The 13,312-nt window shown below is 32.3% G+C and overlaps 2 protein-coding genes across 2 annotated transcripts; one reads left to right on the forward strand and one right to left on the reverse strand.

Moving 5' to 3' along the window:
• Positions 1-544: 544 nt before the first annotated feature.
• On the reverse strand, positions 545-2,097 carry LOC106342702. Its single transcript, XM_013781710.1, has 2 exons — positions 1,389-2,097; positions 545-1,146 (listed from the first exon to the last, which is right to left on the reverse strand). The coding sequence occupies exons 1-2, from the start codon at positions 2,017-2,019 to the stop codon at positions 791-793; spliced, it is 987 nt and encodes a 328-aa protein (XP_013637164.1). The 5' UTR covers positions 2,020-2,097; the 3' UTR covers positions 545-790.
• Positions 2,098-5,628: 3,531 nt separating this feature from the next.
• Positions 5,629-6,234, forward strand: LOC106336658. Its single transcript, XM_013775560.1, has one exon. It carries the CDS (start codon positions 5,629-5,631, stop codon positions 6,232-6,234), a length of 606 nt encoding a protein of 201 aa, XP_013631014.1.
• The last annotated feature ends 7,078 nt before the right edge of the window (positions 6,235-13,312 follow it).

Raw genomic sequence — 13,312 nt, forward strand, 5'->3', positions numbered from 1 at the left:
CTAGCTCGTATCCATTTGACCATATGATGGAATGTACCGGAATATTTTCAGATCTGAGTTATTTATCAACTCAAAGGCCATCTATCAGTAGACCACCATCACATGGTTCATGAAAACGATTCTTCATATGGACTTTTGTACATTTCTGTAATTAGTCTGGCTGTTAAAACGTTTATATAACTTAGTTTTGTTAAGTTTAAATTTCTCAGTTATAAACAATTAAAATATTTAGAAATCAAGTATATATCTTTTGTTAAAAATGTTGAAATGGTGTTACCCAAAAATTACATTATATCAAAGTTGGTCGAAGGAAAAAAAAAGTTTGGCCAGTTACAAAAAAAAAAAAAAAAAAAGTTTGGTCGAATGAAATTTTCTAATAATTTTAGAGGGTACATCAAATTCAGTGACTCCCATGGTATTAAAATATTCCTAAAATCACATCGCTGAATATTAGGTACAACCGTACAAGTGCAAAAAAAAAAGAAAAAAAAGTAAATATGCATGGGTTCTTTTAAAAAAATGTTTGGGTTCATGGACGGATGTATAGTTAATTTATTAAAACCATAAACTTGGGCCCGGAAAGATAGGCCCAAGGGAGTCCATTACACAGATAAACATACGAACATAGAATACACAACAGAAAAGACTATCCACACAAACCAAACGTGTAGCTGACTAAAGCTATATACACAACTTTTTTACAGTGACTATTTTTTGGTTAGCACCCCCTTTTAGTTTTGTTTATTCTTCTTTTTGTGCATAAAAACCAACGAAAAAGCAGAAAAAAAGACTAAACCGCGTGATCGGTTATCTCTTTGTACTGTCTCAGTGACTCCATCCTCTGCAACTTCATATCCTCATTAAACTTCTTAATAAATGCCTCAACTCGGCGATTCAACTCGTCCTGACTCAGTGAGGGATCTTTCCTCACCTGAGACTGGTAATGGTTAGTCCTGTCCCTAAACGTCTCCGATTTCCTGTAAACCGGATTCGCCTCGCCGGAATTTCCACGGCTAAATGTGTCTGATCTCCGGTATAGCTGTCTGGGCAACGTCGTTGACTTACCTTCTTTTATCATCTTCCAAGTATTCTCCAGTGTATCGTTCTGCTTTGGCTTCGTCACTCTCAATACACCTCTTCTTCCACCTTGAAAAGCACAATGTATTTTTTATTTTATTAAAAAACGATGTATAATTTTCTATTAATTATCATATTGGGCCCTCCGAAACTTCCTTTTCAAACTACCGACGGCAAATTTGAATTTTCAAAAACAATTTAAAATCTACCTAACCGTTTGTTAACATAACTGTCATCATCTCCTTCCTCTGTTTTCTATTTCTTTTAATGAACTTCATTAGTATCAAATTCAAATTAAATTAGGATCATACCTTTTGTACTAGCTTTCACCGACTCCCGGTGGCCAAATCTTGAATCCTTGGGAGGGAGATTTTCCGATTCAGTCATCCTTAATGGCACATGACTCCGATTTGAATTTGCCGACGCCAACATGGCATCCTCATCTCCACCAGATCCAACCAAATCGAAATTTTCCACCATAATCACGCTCTTAAGCTCCGATTCATCTTCCACCATCGCCACAGCATCTATTATCTCCTCTTCCTCCGCCTCCTCCTCGTGGTCGTCATACACAACCGCCATAAAGGCCTCCGGTTCCAGTTTTGGAGACGGTGGATACGCCGCTACAAAACTGAATTGAGCATCCGGATCCAAATCCTTCACCTCCAGCATCCGCGGAGAAGCTGATTCATCGCCTTCCTGTCCATGGTGGCTTGAGTTCCGGTAATACTTCGAAGACGCAACGATTGTGATGATGATTCCGTTTGTGAGGACGTAGAGATACGGCGGTTTCAGCCACGAAAGCAAAGAGCTCCACAGGACCGGAGCTTGCGACACGGAGAAATCAACAGCCATCGGAACATAGACCTTGAGCAATACTCCGACGGAAGCGACGCCGCTCGAGATTAGCACCGCCTTGAGAGTCACCACCCACGAAACCATTTTATCTCTCTTACTTTTCTCTTCTCTCTCTCTGTGAGTGTTGGCGTGTGGGGGATATGTGTTACAACTTACAAGCTCAGGATTATGTTGTGATTTATATAGGGAGGGGGAGTTATGTGAAGTTGCCTCTGATTTGATATTTGCCGTTAGATCTACGCTTTTGATTAAACGGACGGTTAGAAATAATGTTAAACACAGGAATTTAATTTACATTGTCATGATAGTTAAGGATGACCATAAAATTAATACTATCTCTTACGTGTTTAGATATGTGTAATAAATACTGATGTAACTCTCGGTTGAAAGTTACTCGTGGAATTTGTAAATTTATTCTAATGTTAAAATGTCAGGTATGATGATTTACAGGTTACAAATTTAATACCCCTTCTGTTTTTATACGTAAGTAATTTTAATTAAAAATAATGATATTAAAAAAATTGTTACTTTTGAAAAAATAACATTTAATACATAAATTTAATCAATAATAAAAAAGTATAGATTATTAGATTGGTCGCAACATACGTAATAAATGTAAAAACTGCTTTGGATTGTGTAAACATTTTATATCGTGAAACAAATTTATTTTGCTAAAACTCGGGAGTATAAATATATATCCACTACAAAAGAAGGATCGTTTATGCATGAATGAAATAGCTGCCAAATTCAATCAAGAATTCTAGATAAAAGTTTGTTGATTAAATATCTAAAATATATGCATCACTGACATTACAATTATTGTGTGTATAATATTTGTATTTAAAAAAATAGAAAGAATTTTCAGTTTTTATAATCCACACACAATCCGGAAGATGTGATTTGATTATAAGTGTTTTAAAAATGGTATACAATTATAAAATAGTTATTCGATCCATTTACATATATTTTTCAGTATTTTTTAAATAAAGTAAACAATTTATTATTTCATTTTATTTTAGAACAAAATATCAGTATATACATCCAAAAACTTGAGAGGAAATAAAATATTTAAAAATAGTTAAAATATATTGATTATATAGTGGATGGAATTACAGTCGATAATTTTGCATTTATAATACATTATAGATTATTCAATGAAACATATAAAATGATTAAAAAACAAGAATATAAAATGATAAGAATAAAACTATATGAATATATGTTGTTTCGTAAAACATACATAATATTTTAATCAATATAATACATATTAAATTTATATTATTTAATAGCGTATTAAATTTATATTATTTAATCAGTATAAAGGAATAGAACCCATTCGGGTATTTCTACACTTCGTGTCGGATTCGAATATTTTACTTTCGGGCTCAAATATTTTGGGTCGGGTTTGGATATTTAATTTTTGAAGAAAAAATAAATAAATTATTCATTGTTTAAGTTTTTTGTATTTAAAATATATTTTTAACTTAAGTGGTTTTCTATTTTTAAAAGATTAAACTATTAATAGGGAACTCGCACGTCATTCAAAATTTTCAACTTCCTAATCGAGCAAGAGGAGTTTCTGGACTGCATCAAGAGTAAGTGGCTGGAAACGGGGCCTCTGTATCACTCCAGAGCGGCACTGCATCTGTTCCACAAAAAGCTGAAGTCTCTTAAGTTCTCCCTTCGGGAACTGAATATAAACAAGTTTGGGAATATTCGTACCAGAACAAAAGAGGCCTTTGATGAGTTATGTTCTTGCCAAGCCCTAGTATTATCGAACTCTACTACCACTTCCTTTCAAGCTGAGGCAGAAGCCGCCATGAGATGGCATTGTCTGGCTCTTATAGAAGAAAAGTTTCTACTGTAGAAATCGAGGATACAGTGGCTATCAGCAGGGGATCAGAACACTACTTTTTATCACCATGTGGTTTTGGAACGAGCTACTAGGAACGGTATTTTTATTCTTCATACTGCGGATGGGACCCCTCTTCTAAACCCATCGGACATAAAGCAGGAGGCAGTTAACTACTTTCAGAACTTCCTTCAAGCAGACACAAGTACAAGTACTATCAGCTCATCAGAGGCATTACCAGAGCTGCTCAGGTTCCGCTGCTCTTCTACGGATGTTGCGAAGCTAGTTGCTCCCATTACACCTTCGGAAATCACACAAGCTTTGCAGTCTCTCCCTAAAGGTAAAGCCTCTGGACCCGATGGATTTACCAAAGAGTTCTTTACAGCCGCTTGGCCTGTGCTTGGCAAGGACTTTATCACAGCCATTCAGTCGTTTTTCCTGTTTGGTCTTCTACCAACGGGAGTCAATGCTACAATACTTGTTCTCATCCCGAAGAAGACTCCAGCTCAGAATATGAAGGACTACATGCCTATAGCATGCTGTAATCTCATGTATAAGGTGATTTCAAAAATCTTGGCTCAGCGACTTAAAGTTTTCCTCCCTAATGCTATCGAACCGAACCAAAGCGCGTTCGTTAAGGGTCGTTTGCTGCTTGAGTACGTACTACTGGCGACAGAGCTGGTCAATGGCTATCATAAGCCGCATGTTACAGACCGTAGCACCATTAAGCTCGACATTTCGAAAGCTTTTGACACGGTGTGTTGGAGTTTTATTACTGATGTGCTATGTGCGATGCGCCTTCCCAGTCAGTTTATCTGTTGGATCTACCTCTGTATCTCCACGGCTTCCTTCTCAGTGGCAATAAATGGGGAACTAGCTGGTTTCTTTACGAGTGCTCGAGGAATCAGACAGGACTGCTCGCTCTCTCCCTACCTATATGTCATCATAAACAACGTGCTTTCCAACATGTTGAATCAGGCTGCAGTTGATGGAAAGTTTGGCTTCCATCCCAAATGTTAAAGAGTCCAGCTCACCCATCTTAGCTTTGCGGATGATATTCTCTTGTTTACGGATGGCAAAGAAGATTCGTTGAAGGGGGTGCTGGAAGTGATGGATCAGTTCGCAGGCATGTCAGGCCTTCAAATCAATGCCTCGAAGTCTTCAATTTTTGCTGCGGGGCCGAACAGTCACTTGCTCAACCAGGCTGCGACAGAGAGAGGTATCAAGGTCGAGACACTGCCAATAAGATATCTAGGTATGCCTCTAACCTCGAAAGTCTGGAGCAAGACTGATTATGAACCATTAATTGACCAGCTCTGAAAGAAGTTTCTCTCTTGGACACATAGAGCGTTATCGTATGCGGGACGTCTGCAACTTATCAAAACGGTTATTGTTAGTACTATTAACTTCTGGAGTTCCGCATTCATATTGCCATCAGCCTGTTTTGATACCATTGAGAGCATGTGCAGCGCTTTCCTATGGTCTGGTTCTCCTACGGTTACCCATAAAGCGAAGGTCTCTTGGGAAGATGTTTGTTACCCTAAGCAAGAAGGAGGACTGGAATTGCGGAGATTTAGAGATACCTCTCGGGTTTTTGCTTTACGTCTGATATGGCTGCTTTTCACACAAACAGGTTCTTTTTGGGTAGCGTGGACTAAAGAGTATCTTCTAAAGCATGGTTCTTACTGGGATGCTAAGGAAGGCTCGCTTGGCTCTTGGGCCTGGCGAAAACTACTGAAAATGCGACCCTTGGCTTATGAATTTATGCGACATGAAGTGCACAATGGAAGATCAACTTTTTTTGGATTGATAATTGGCTGGGTACTGGCTCTCTATTGGATATGACTGGCGAGTCTGGTATCGGTTACTTGGGGGTTCCTAGGTCTGCCACAGTTTCAGATGCGGTTAGTGTGAATGGCTGGAAGATTCGAAATAGGGGACAGAGCCATTACCCTGAAGTCTATGCAATATTGGCGGCGACAACTATGCCTTTTCACGGTTCAGAGGAGGATGTAGTCTTATGGCGCGCAGACGAAGATGAGTTTAATGCCTCTTTCTCCTCAGCTAAGACGTGGAGTTACCTGAGAGAGAAGAGATGTGCAGTAACCTGGAGGAAGCTCACTTGGTTTTCTGAGGCAGTACCTCGCCATGCATTCATGGTATGTCTTGATTTTAGAAATCGCCTCTATACAGAAGATCGAATGAGGAACTGGGGTATAGAGCAGTGTTGTGTGCTGTGTGGAGAGAAAAATGAAACAAGGGATCACTTGTATTTTGCATGTCCCTACTCGTTTACTGTCTGGCTGCAAACTGCAGGAAAGCTATTCGGAAATGCCATATCTCCTGAGTGGAATGATAATGCCGTGTCCTTGCTGCAGCCTGCACGGAGTCGGCTTGATACTGTGCTACGAAGGATGGTGTTTCAGATGGTTCTCTACTCTATCTAGAGAGAACGAAATTCAAGAAGGCATGGAGGTGTGTGGGTCACAACGGAGAAGATCTCTAGAAGCATTGACAAGCAAATTAGGAATCAGATAACATCTCTACGTTACACTTGGGACCATCCACTGAAGGGGTTGATGGGACGATGGTTTGAAGTCAATTGAATTTAATTTGGCAAGACATCACTCATTCTTTGTTCATTCCTAATAGACTAGATTACATACCCCTCTACTTGTAAATGTGCTAGTTTGATCAATAAATTTGATATTCAATAAAAAAAATAGGTTTGGAGAGAAAACTTTAAAAAAGAAAGACACTAATTTAGTTATTGTTTTGAAATTTTAAATGCAACTTTGCTAATGTAGATAACAAGATCATGATATGTATTTTAAGTGAGTAGCAAATGATTTTTTCCATAATTATATGTATATTATCTAATTTTGAGCAATGTGCATCACTAATATAAATATTTTGAATAAAATGAGGGAAGTAAACTAGAAATATAGGGTTAAGTATATTTATGTTTGGTTATCTTCGGATATCCGTTCGGGTTTGGATATTATCCGTTCGGGTTCAGATATTACCCGTTTGGGTTCGTATATCCAATCTCCCCGAACTCAATAACTGTACGGATATTTTGCTACTTCGGTTCAGATTTTCGGATAGGATTCAGATACACGTTCGAATAAAATATCCAGTCCTAATAAATCGTATGAATAAAGTCTCATTAATAGATATTCATATTATATATATATATATATATATATATATATTTTTATCATTTGAAATAAATTATATACTCTATAAAATATATAAATATGTTAATTTTAAAACTTCAAAATTTGCAGTGAAAAATCATTTAGATCTTAATATTTTAATTTTGAAATATGCATTGAAAATTCTCATATTAAAAGTTTTTGTGATTAACGGTTTAATTTTTTGTTACAACAAATATACAAATGTTAAAAAATCATATGAGTAGGAAATGTCAATAATAAATATCTATATTAAAACATATTATATATATGTCAATATCACTAAAGTTTAATTTATACCATATAAAGTAAATAAAATGATTATTTTGATTTATTTACCAAAAACGTGATTCTAAATTAATAAAAGTATTGATTTTGATTTATGTGCTTATTCTAATGTATATACTTTTATGTATACAAATTATTTTTTAAATAGATGGTTTCTAATATCTTATTTGATCCTGACAATCCATAAACACACTTCTTCAAATCGAAGTGATTTTTAGTTTTGGAAGCACTATATATATTATTTCATTTAGATTAAATAATTTAGTTTTGATTTTTATCCATAAAAAACTTTTAATGAAATATCATGAATCACCTCCTTTTGAATTTGTTCGAAGAATAAGAGATTTGATCATTCGTCTAATATTTGTTTCTCCCTAAAACCCTATCTAGCTATTGTAATTGTAAGAATGAGAGATTTAAACTATTTATTATATTTTTTTTGTTTATCATTTAATAAATCAAATAGTTTTTAGTTTATACATAGTTCACATATACTATAATTGTAGAGTAATATATATATTTTATATACATATATACTCTTAAGTAACTAAACCTCAAAAGTGTAGGCTAATAAAATAAGTAATTTGTTTTGTTGCTCTAGAATTAGATGATTTTTAGACTGAACTGGTGAATATATATTAGATAGATATTCATATTTAGAGTATGCACTTATATTTTATAACAGTTTGATATACTAGATTTGAACACTAGCCTGTAAATAGAGTTTGCCGGTGATTTTCTTTAAAATTTTGAATTTTTGATATGTATTTGGAGTTGAACTAATTTTTACAGATCTCCATCTTTTTAAATTGACACTTATGTAATTTACCGAATTCATAGAATAAGTTGAAAAAAAAATTAAACTCTTATCAATAAAACAGAGACGAGGACGTAAGCACAATTTTATAGAGGTATAAAATGAAATCATTTATAGAGAGTCAATAGTAAACAAATCGAGAGCAGAAAACCTAATTCCCTTTTGTCGTTATACAATTGATGTTGCCTAATTGGTTTTTGTGATTTGTGTCAGCCGTAAAACTTAATTTTCTTTTGTGCATATGAAGTCTTAAAAATAATCAAAATAAGCTATAATATGTTAACTCTTAAACAATGATAATACATTTAAGAGACCAACATTTGTATGCGTCATTTTACAATCGATAAAGATTGTAGTGTTGCAAAATTTTAAAACCATTAAATGAACAAACATTATTATAAAAACTCATGCCGTCTCTGTAGACGAGGACGAAAACACAATTTTATAGAGGTATAAAATGAAATCACTTATAGAGAATCAATAGTAAACAACCCGAGAGTAGAAAACTTAATCCTCTTTCGTCATTATACAATCAATATTGCCTATTTGGTTTTGGTGATTTGTGTACGCCGCAAAACTTAATTTCCTTTTGTGCATATGAAGTCTTAAAAATAATTAAAATTAGCTGTAATATGTTAAATCTTCAACAACGATGATACATTTAATAGACCAACATTTGTATTCGTCATTTTACAATCGATAATGTAGTGTTTCAAAATTTTAAAACCATTTAATGAACAAACATTATTATAAAAACTCACTCCGCAAAACTTAATTTCATTTTGTGCATATGAAGTCTTAAAAATAATTAAAATTAGCTGTAATATGTTAAATCTTCAACAACGATGATACATTTAATAGACCAACATTTGTATTCGTCATTTTACAATCGATAATGTAGTGTTTCAAAATTTTAAAACCATTTAATGAACAAACATTATTATAAAAACTCACTCCGCAAAACTTAATTTCATTTTGTGCATATGAAGTCTTAAAAATAATTAAAATTAGCTGTAATATATTAACTCTTAAACAACGATGATATATTTAATAGACCAACATTTGTATTCATCATTTTACAGTCGATAAAAGTTGTAGTATTGCAAAATTTTAAAACTATTAAATAAACAAACATTATTATAAAAATCTCATGCGCGCAAGTTATCATCTAATATATATATATATTTCAATTTCCCCGTTAGTAATCTGGTGATTATATAAGAAACTTAAGATATAAATTATTTGTAATTTATGAATGATATAAATTAGTGAATAATCGAAGAAATGTGTAGAGAGATATGAAGCTTGCATGTTACAGCGGTAACAAATGGGACCGTTATACGAGGAAAATTGCTTCTCCGTTTGGGTCAGCAGTGAAGCCTCACACCGCTCGTGCCCAGCTGTATTGCTCAGTGACCCAACTCCAAAGTTTTACTTCGCAACTGGCGCCACAACTTCCACCATCTTACTGATTATCTACGCACTTTTTGTTTTTATAATAATGTTTAACCAGTCAGTGTCCTTTGGCTCATTGCGTACAAAAATACGTATTTCTATGTTATTTCTCTTATGAACAAGTAGAAAATAACGGAAATCATTATTTATAGTTATGTAGGTTTATGTTTTTTATAGATTAAAAGTCTTTTTATATTTCTAATTCAAACTTTCACTTCAGCTCTTAAATGCTATATCATCAGCTCGACATGGCACGTGGTCCTGATCCTGAAAACATCATTATCGGAATATTGTGTTGAAGAAAAAAAAAAGAAATGATATACTCAAGTCTGTTAATAATGTTTAGGAGTTCCTTTATATATATATTTTCTTTTATATATTCCCTCTGTTCCATATTGTAAGTAGTTTTACTTAAAATCACTAATATTAAAAAATTATTGCTTTTGTAAAAAAAATATTAATTAATCTTAAATTCAACCTATTATAATAAAGTTAGCATTATTTGATTGGTTACACAATATCCAATAAAAATAAAATATGCATTGAAATATGAAAACTAATTATATCGTGAAACAATTTTTTTTTGCTAAAATTACTTACAATATAAAATGGAGGGAGTATTTGAAAGGGACTATCTTATTGAAACGAAAATTGGAAAGTCTAAACGCGTGGAGCCCACTAAAGTTCTTTTTCCTTTAGTAGATTTTATTGATCACTACAAACTAGAGAAGATAACTTATTTTCATTTTCTCCGTTATAAAAGGATAAAGTTATTGGTCGGTCTACTAAATCACATTGACGTACGTAGGGCTTTTGTATGTGTGTATGTTTTCCGTCAACATATATATATATTGCTTATTTATGTATTTTTTATCCCTTTTTCATTAATAAAATATAATATTATAAGAATACTGAAATGACAATGGCAAAACAACTCTGGAATCCTTACGATGGCTTTAATTACGATGGTGAGGCTTAACTACACTAATCTCATATTTGAAACTGATTGCAAAGAGTTAGTTCAAGCCTTGTATGAGAAGAATGGTCACCCCAATATTCATGTCTATATTCAGGACATTCACCATTTGCTAGCAAAGATGGGACATCATCGGATAGTCTCTAGAACATCTCCAACCCATTGTTATTTCTACTTGTATAATAGCATTCAGAGGTGAAATTTCTCCAATCCACCGCAATTTATTCTTCTATAATGGAGATCTCTATTTATAGAGGAAGAAATAACATTCTTCTATTTTTTACTCTACATTTACAGATTGCTATTTTAGAAGAATACATTGGAGTATATTTCATCTCTATTATAGAGCTTTTCTATTTTAGAGGTGAAAATAGCAAAATACATTGGAGATGGTCTTAGAGGAAGACAAGGGAATGCTGACGGAATTGCAAAAGAGGCCCTCTCTTTAGAGAATAAATAATGCATGCCCCTGTGTTGTTTTCTGTTATGCCTTCTTGGATTAAAACATTTGTAGAGGTTGATAAACCAATTGTTTAAGAACTCTGGTCTAATGAAATGAATGAATGTTGAGCCAAAAAAAAAAAACCAACACTGGAATCACAAAATGGTTAAACAAATTTAAAATGGACTTAACATTAAATATTTCATGATACAAAAATTTTGTTCTGCAAGTTTTTTTGCCAAGTATAAATAGAAAACTGAAAGATGAAAATTTTGTTTTATTTAGGATTTCCGTGGAATTATGGGGATGATTGGAATGAGCTGTAGCTTTATATTTTTGCTTTAAAAATAAATCTGTAGATTTTTTTTGCTGTGACTGTAGATAATTTTGCTGTAGAATATTAGCTGTAGAATATTAGCTGTAGGTTTAAAAAGATTCAAAGACTTAAATATAAATTTTCTAAAGGAAAAAATAAATGCTCTAGATTTATGGCTTTCCACAGCTAAAAATAAATAAAAAGGAAAAAAAATCTGTAGCTTTAAAAAATCTTTACAAAGCATAATTGACAAAATTTTGGGCTGTATAAATAATTTAGGTTGTAGAGAGATCTTACCGCACTTTTAAAGCACTTGCCAATCAACCCCTATTTTTTAATATGAACGTATACATGCTATTCATTTTTTAAAGCTATACGCCATCTTTCTATAAATGAATTATTCATTGGCTAATATATTATCACCGCTCTATAATAGTATACGATTAGGTAATAACCCCCACCTTGCACATGACGTGATTATTAATTTTGTTATTTTTAATAAAAAACATTAAATCTATTTAATCTGGATATTAGTTCGGTTTTAGGTTGGTTTTATTTGTTTTTTAATCTCTTAAAATATAGCTATAATTCTAAATCAATATTTATTTTGGTTTGTTCGGTTCAAATTGTTGATGTTTTTGGTTTTTCCGCTGATAACCGAAAATTATTATTATTTGTTTGATTCAGATTATATGAATTTTAGATAGTCCTGATGTCGAGCCAATGATTTCATATTATAGTTTCTAAACATATAATAGTTAAAGAAAAGGAAAATACAATTATTAAGGCAAATCATTTCACTACAATTTGGTTGATAGTGAAAGAAGCATTAAAAAATAATATTTCAACTTTCAAAAGAATTAGATACTTCAGTTGTGGTGAATATTTAGTCATAAAGGTGTTCACGTGAATGTCCACATTTATATGTAGTAAAGTATATAAAAGTGGTTGGTAAAATATATAAAGATACTGTTAATATTAAATGACATTTTTATTCAAAATAACACATGAAAAAAAATTCTTAAAATAAAAGTAACTAAAAATAAAATAAACATAGACATTAGTGAATTTTCTTTCATATAAATAAAATCAAATTGTATACGTAAATAGAGGTGGACACGGATCAAATATCCAGTATTTGGAGGCATTAGTGTCGATTCGATCCGTAGCCACCCGGATATACGGTGTCTCGGATATCCAATTTTTTTTAGAATTTTCACGGATATCCGATTTGATCCGTAAAAAAAAATTAAATAAATGAAAAATCAAAAAATAATTTAAAATAATAATATTTCATTAGAAAAATATAATGTTAATAAAATTTTAAATTCTAATACCTAATATAATAAATTTAATACATAAAAATACTGTAAACATATATAAACTATAATATATATAACTTATATATATAATTTTTTAAATATATGTATATATATGCATATAACTGATCGAATCAGATATACGTTCCTAAGAATATTAGTATTTTTTATTTGCTTTCATTTTTACAGATATTGCATTTTAGTATTTGACTTTCTTCGTAATGTTACGGATATCCGGATTTTTCGGTTCTAATCAAAGTGGATAATGAATCAAATAAAAAGTTTATGAATATTTTGCTTATTCTATCCGTAAATAATATAAATAATATATGTATAACTGGACTTCCGATTCATTATCTGTTTTGATTTCTGATTCATTATCTGTTTTGATTCAAATCGAAAATCTGGATAATGTGAGTTTTATTTGAACCTTACATCTAATATATTTATACTGAAGTACAATTAAAACCTAAACCTAATTTTATCTTATTAATTGCAAGGTCTGCCACTCAATCTTAACTAAAAAAATAAGTCTCAGCTAAGCCTCATTTGTAGATCTCGGCAAAGCCCATTAACAACTTTTGACATATTCTCTGATAATTAAAAAATACTCATAAGTTTTCTAACTTATTTACACTTCCATGCCACTGAGAATTAAATTAAACTACCTATTTTAATGCTTGTCTTTTCCAGTTAAATTAATGAGTTTTCCTTA

This window comes from Brassica oleracea, chromosome C1 (genome assembly GCF_000695525.1).
Source record: "Brassica oleracea var. oleracea cultivar TO1000 chromosome C1, BOL, whole genome shotgun sequence".
In the NCBI taxonomy this organism is placed as follows: Eukaryota; Viridiplantae; Streptophyta; class Magnoliopsida; order Brassicales; family Brassicaceae; genus Brassica; species Brassica oleracea.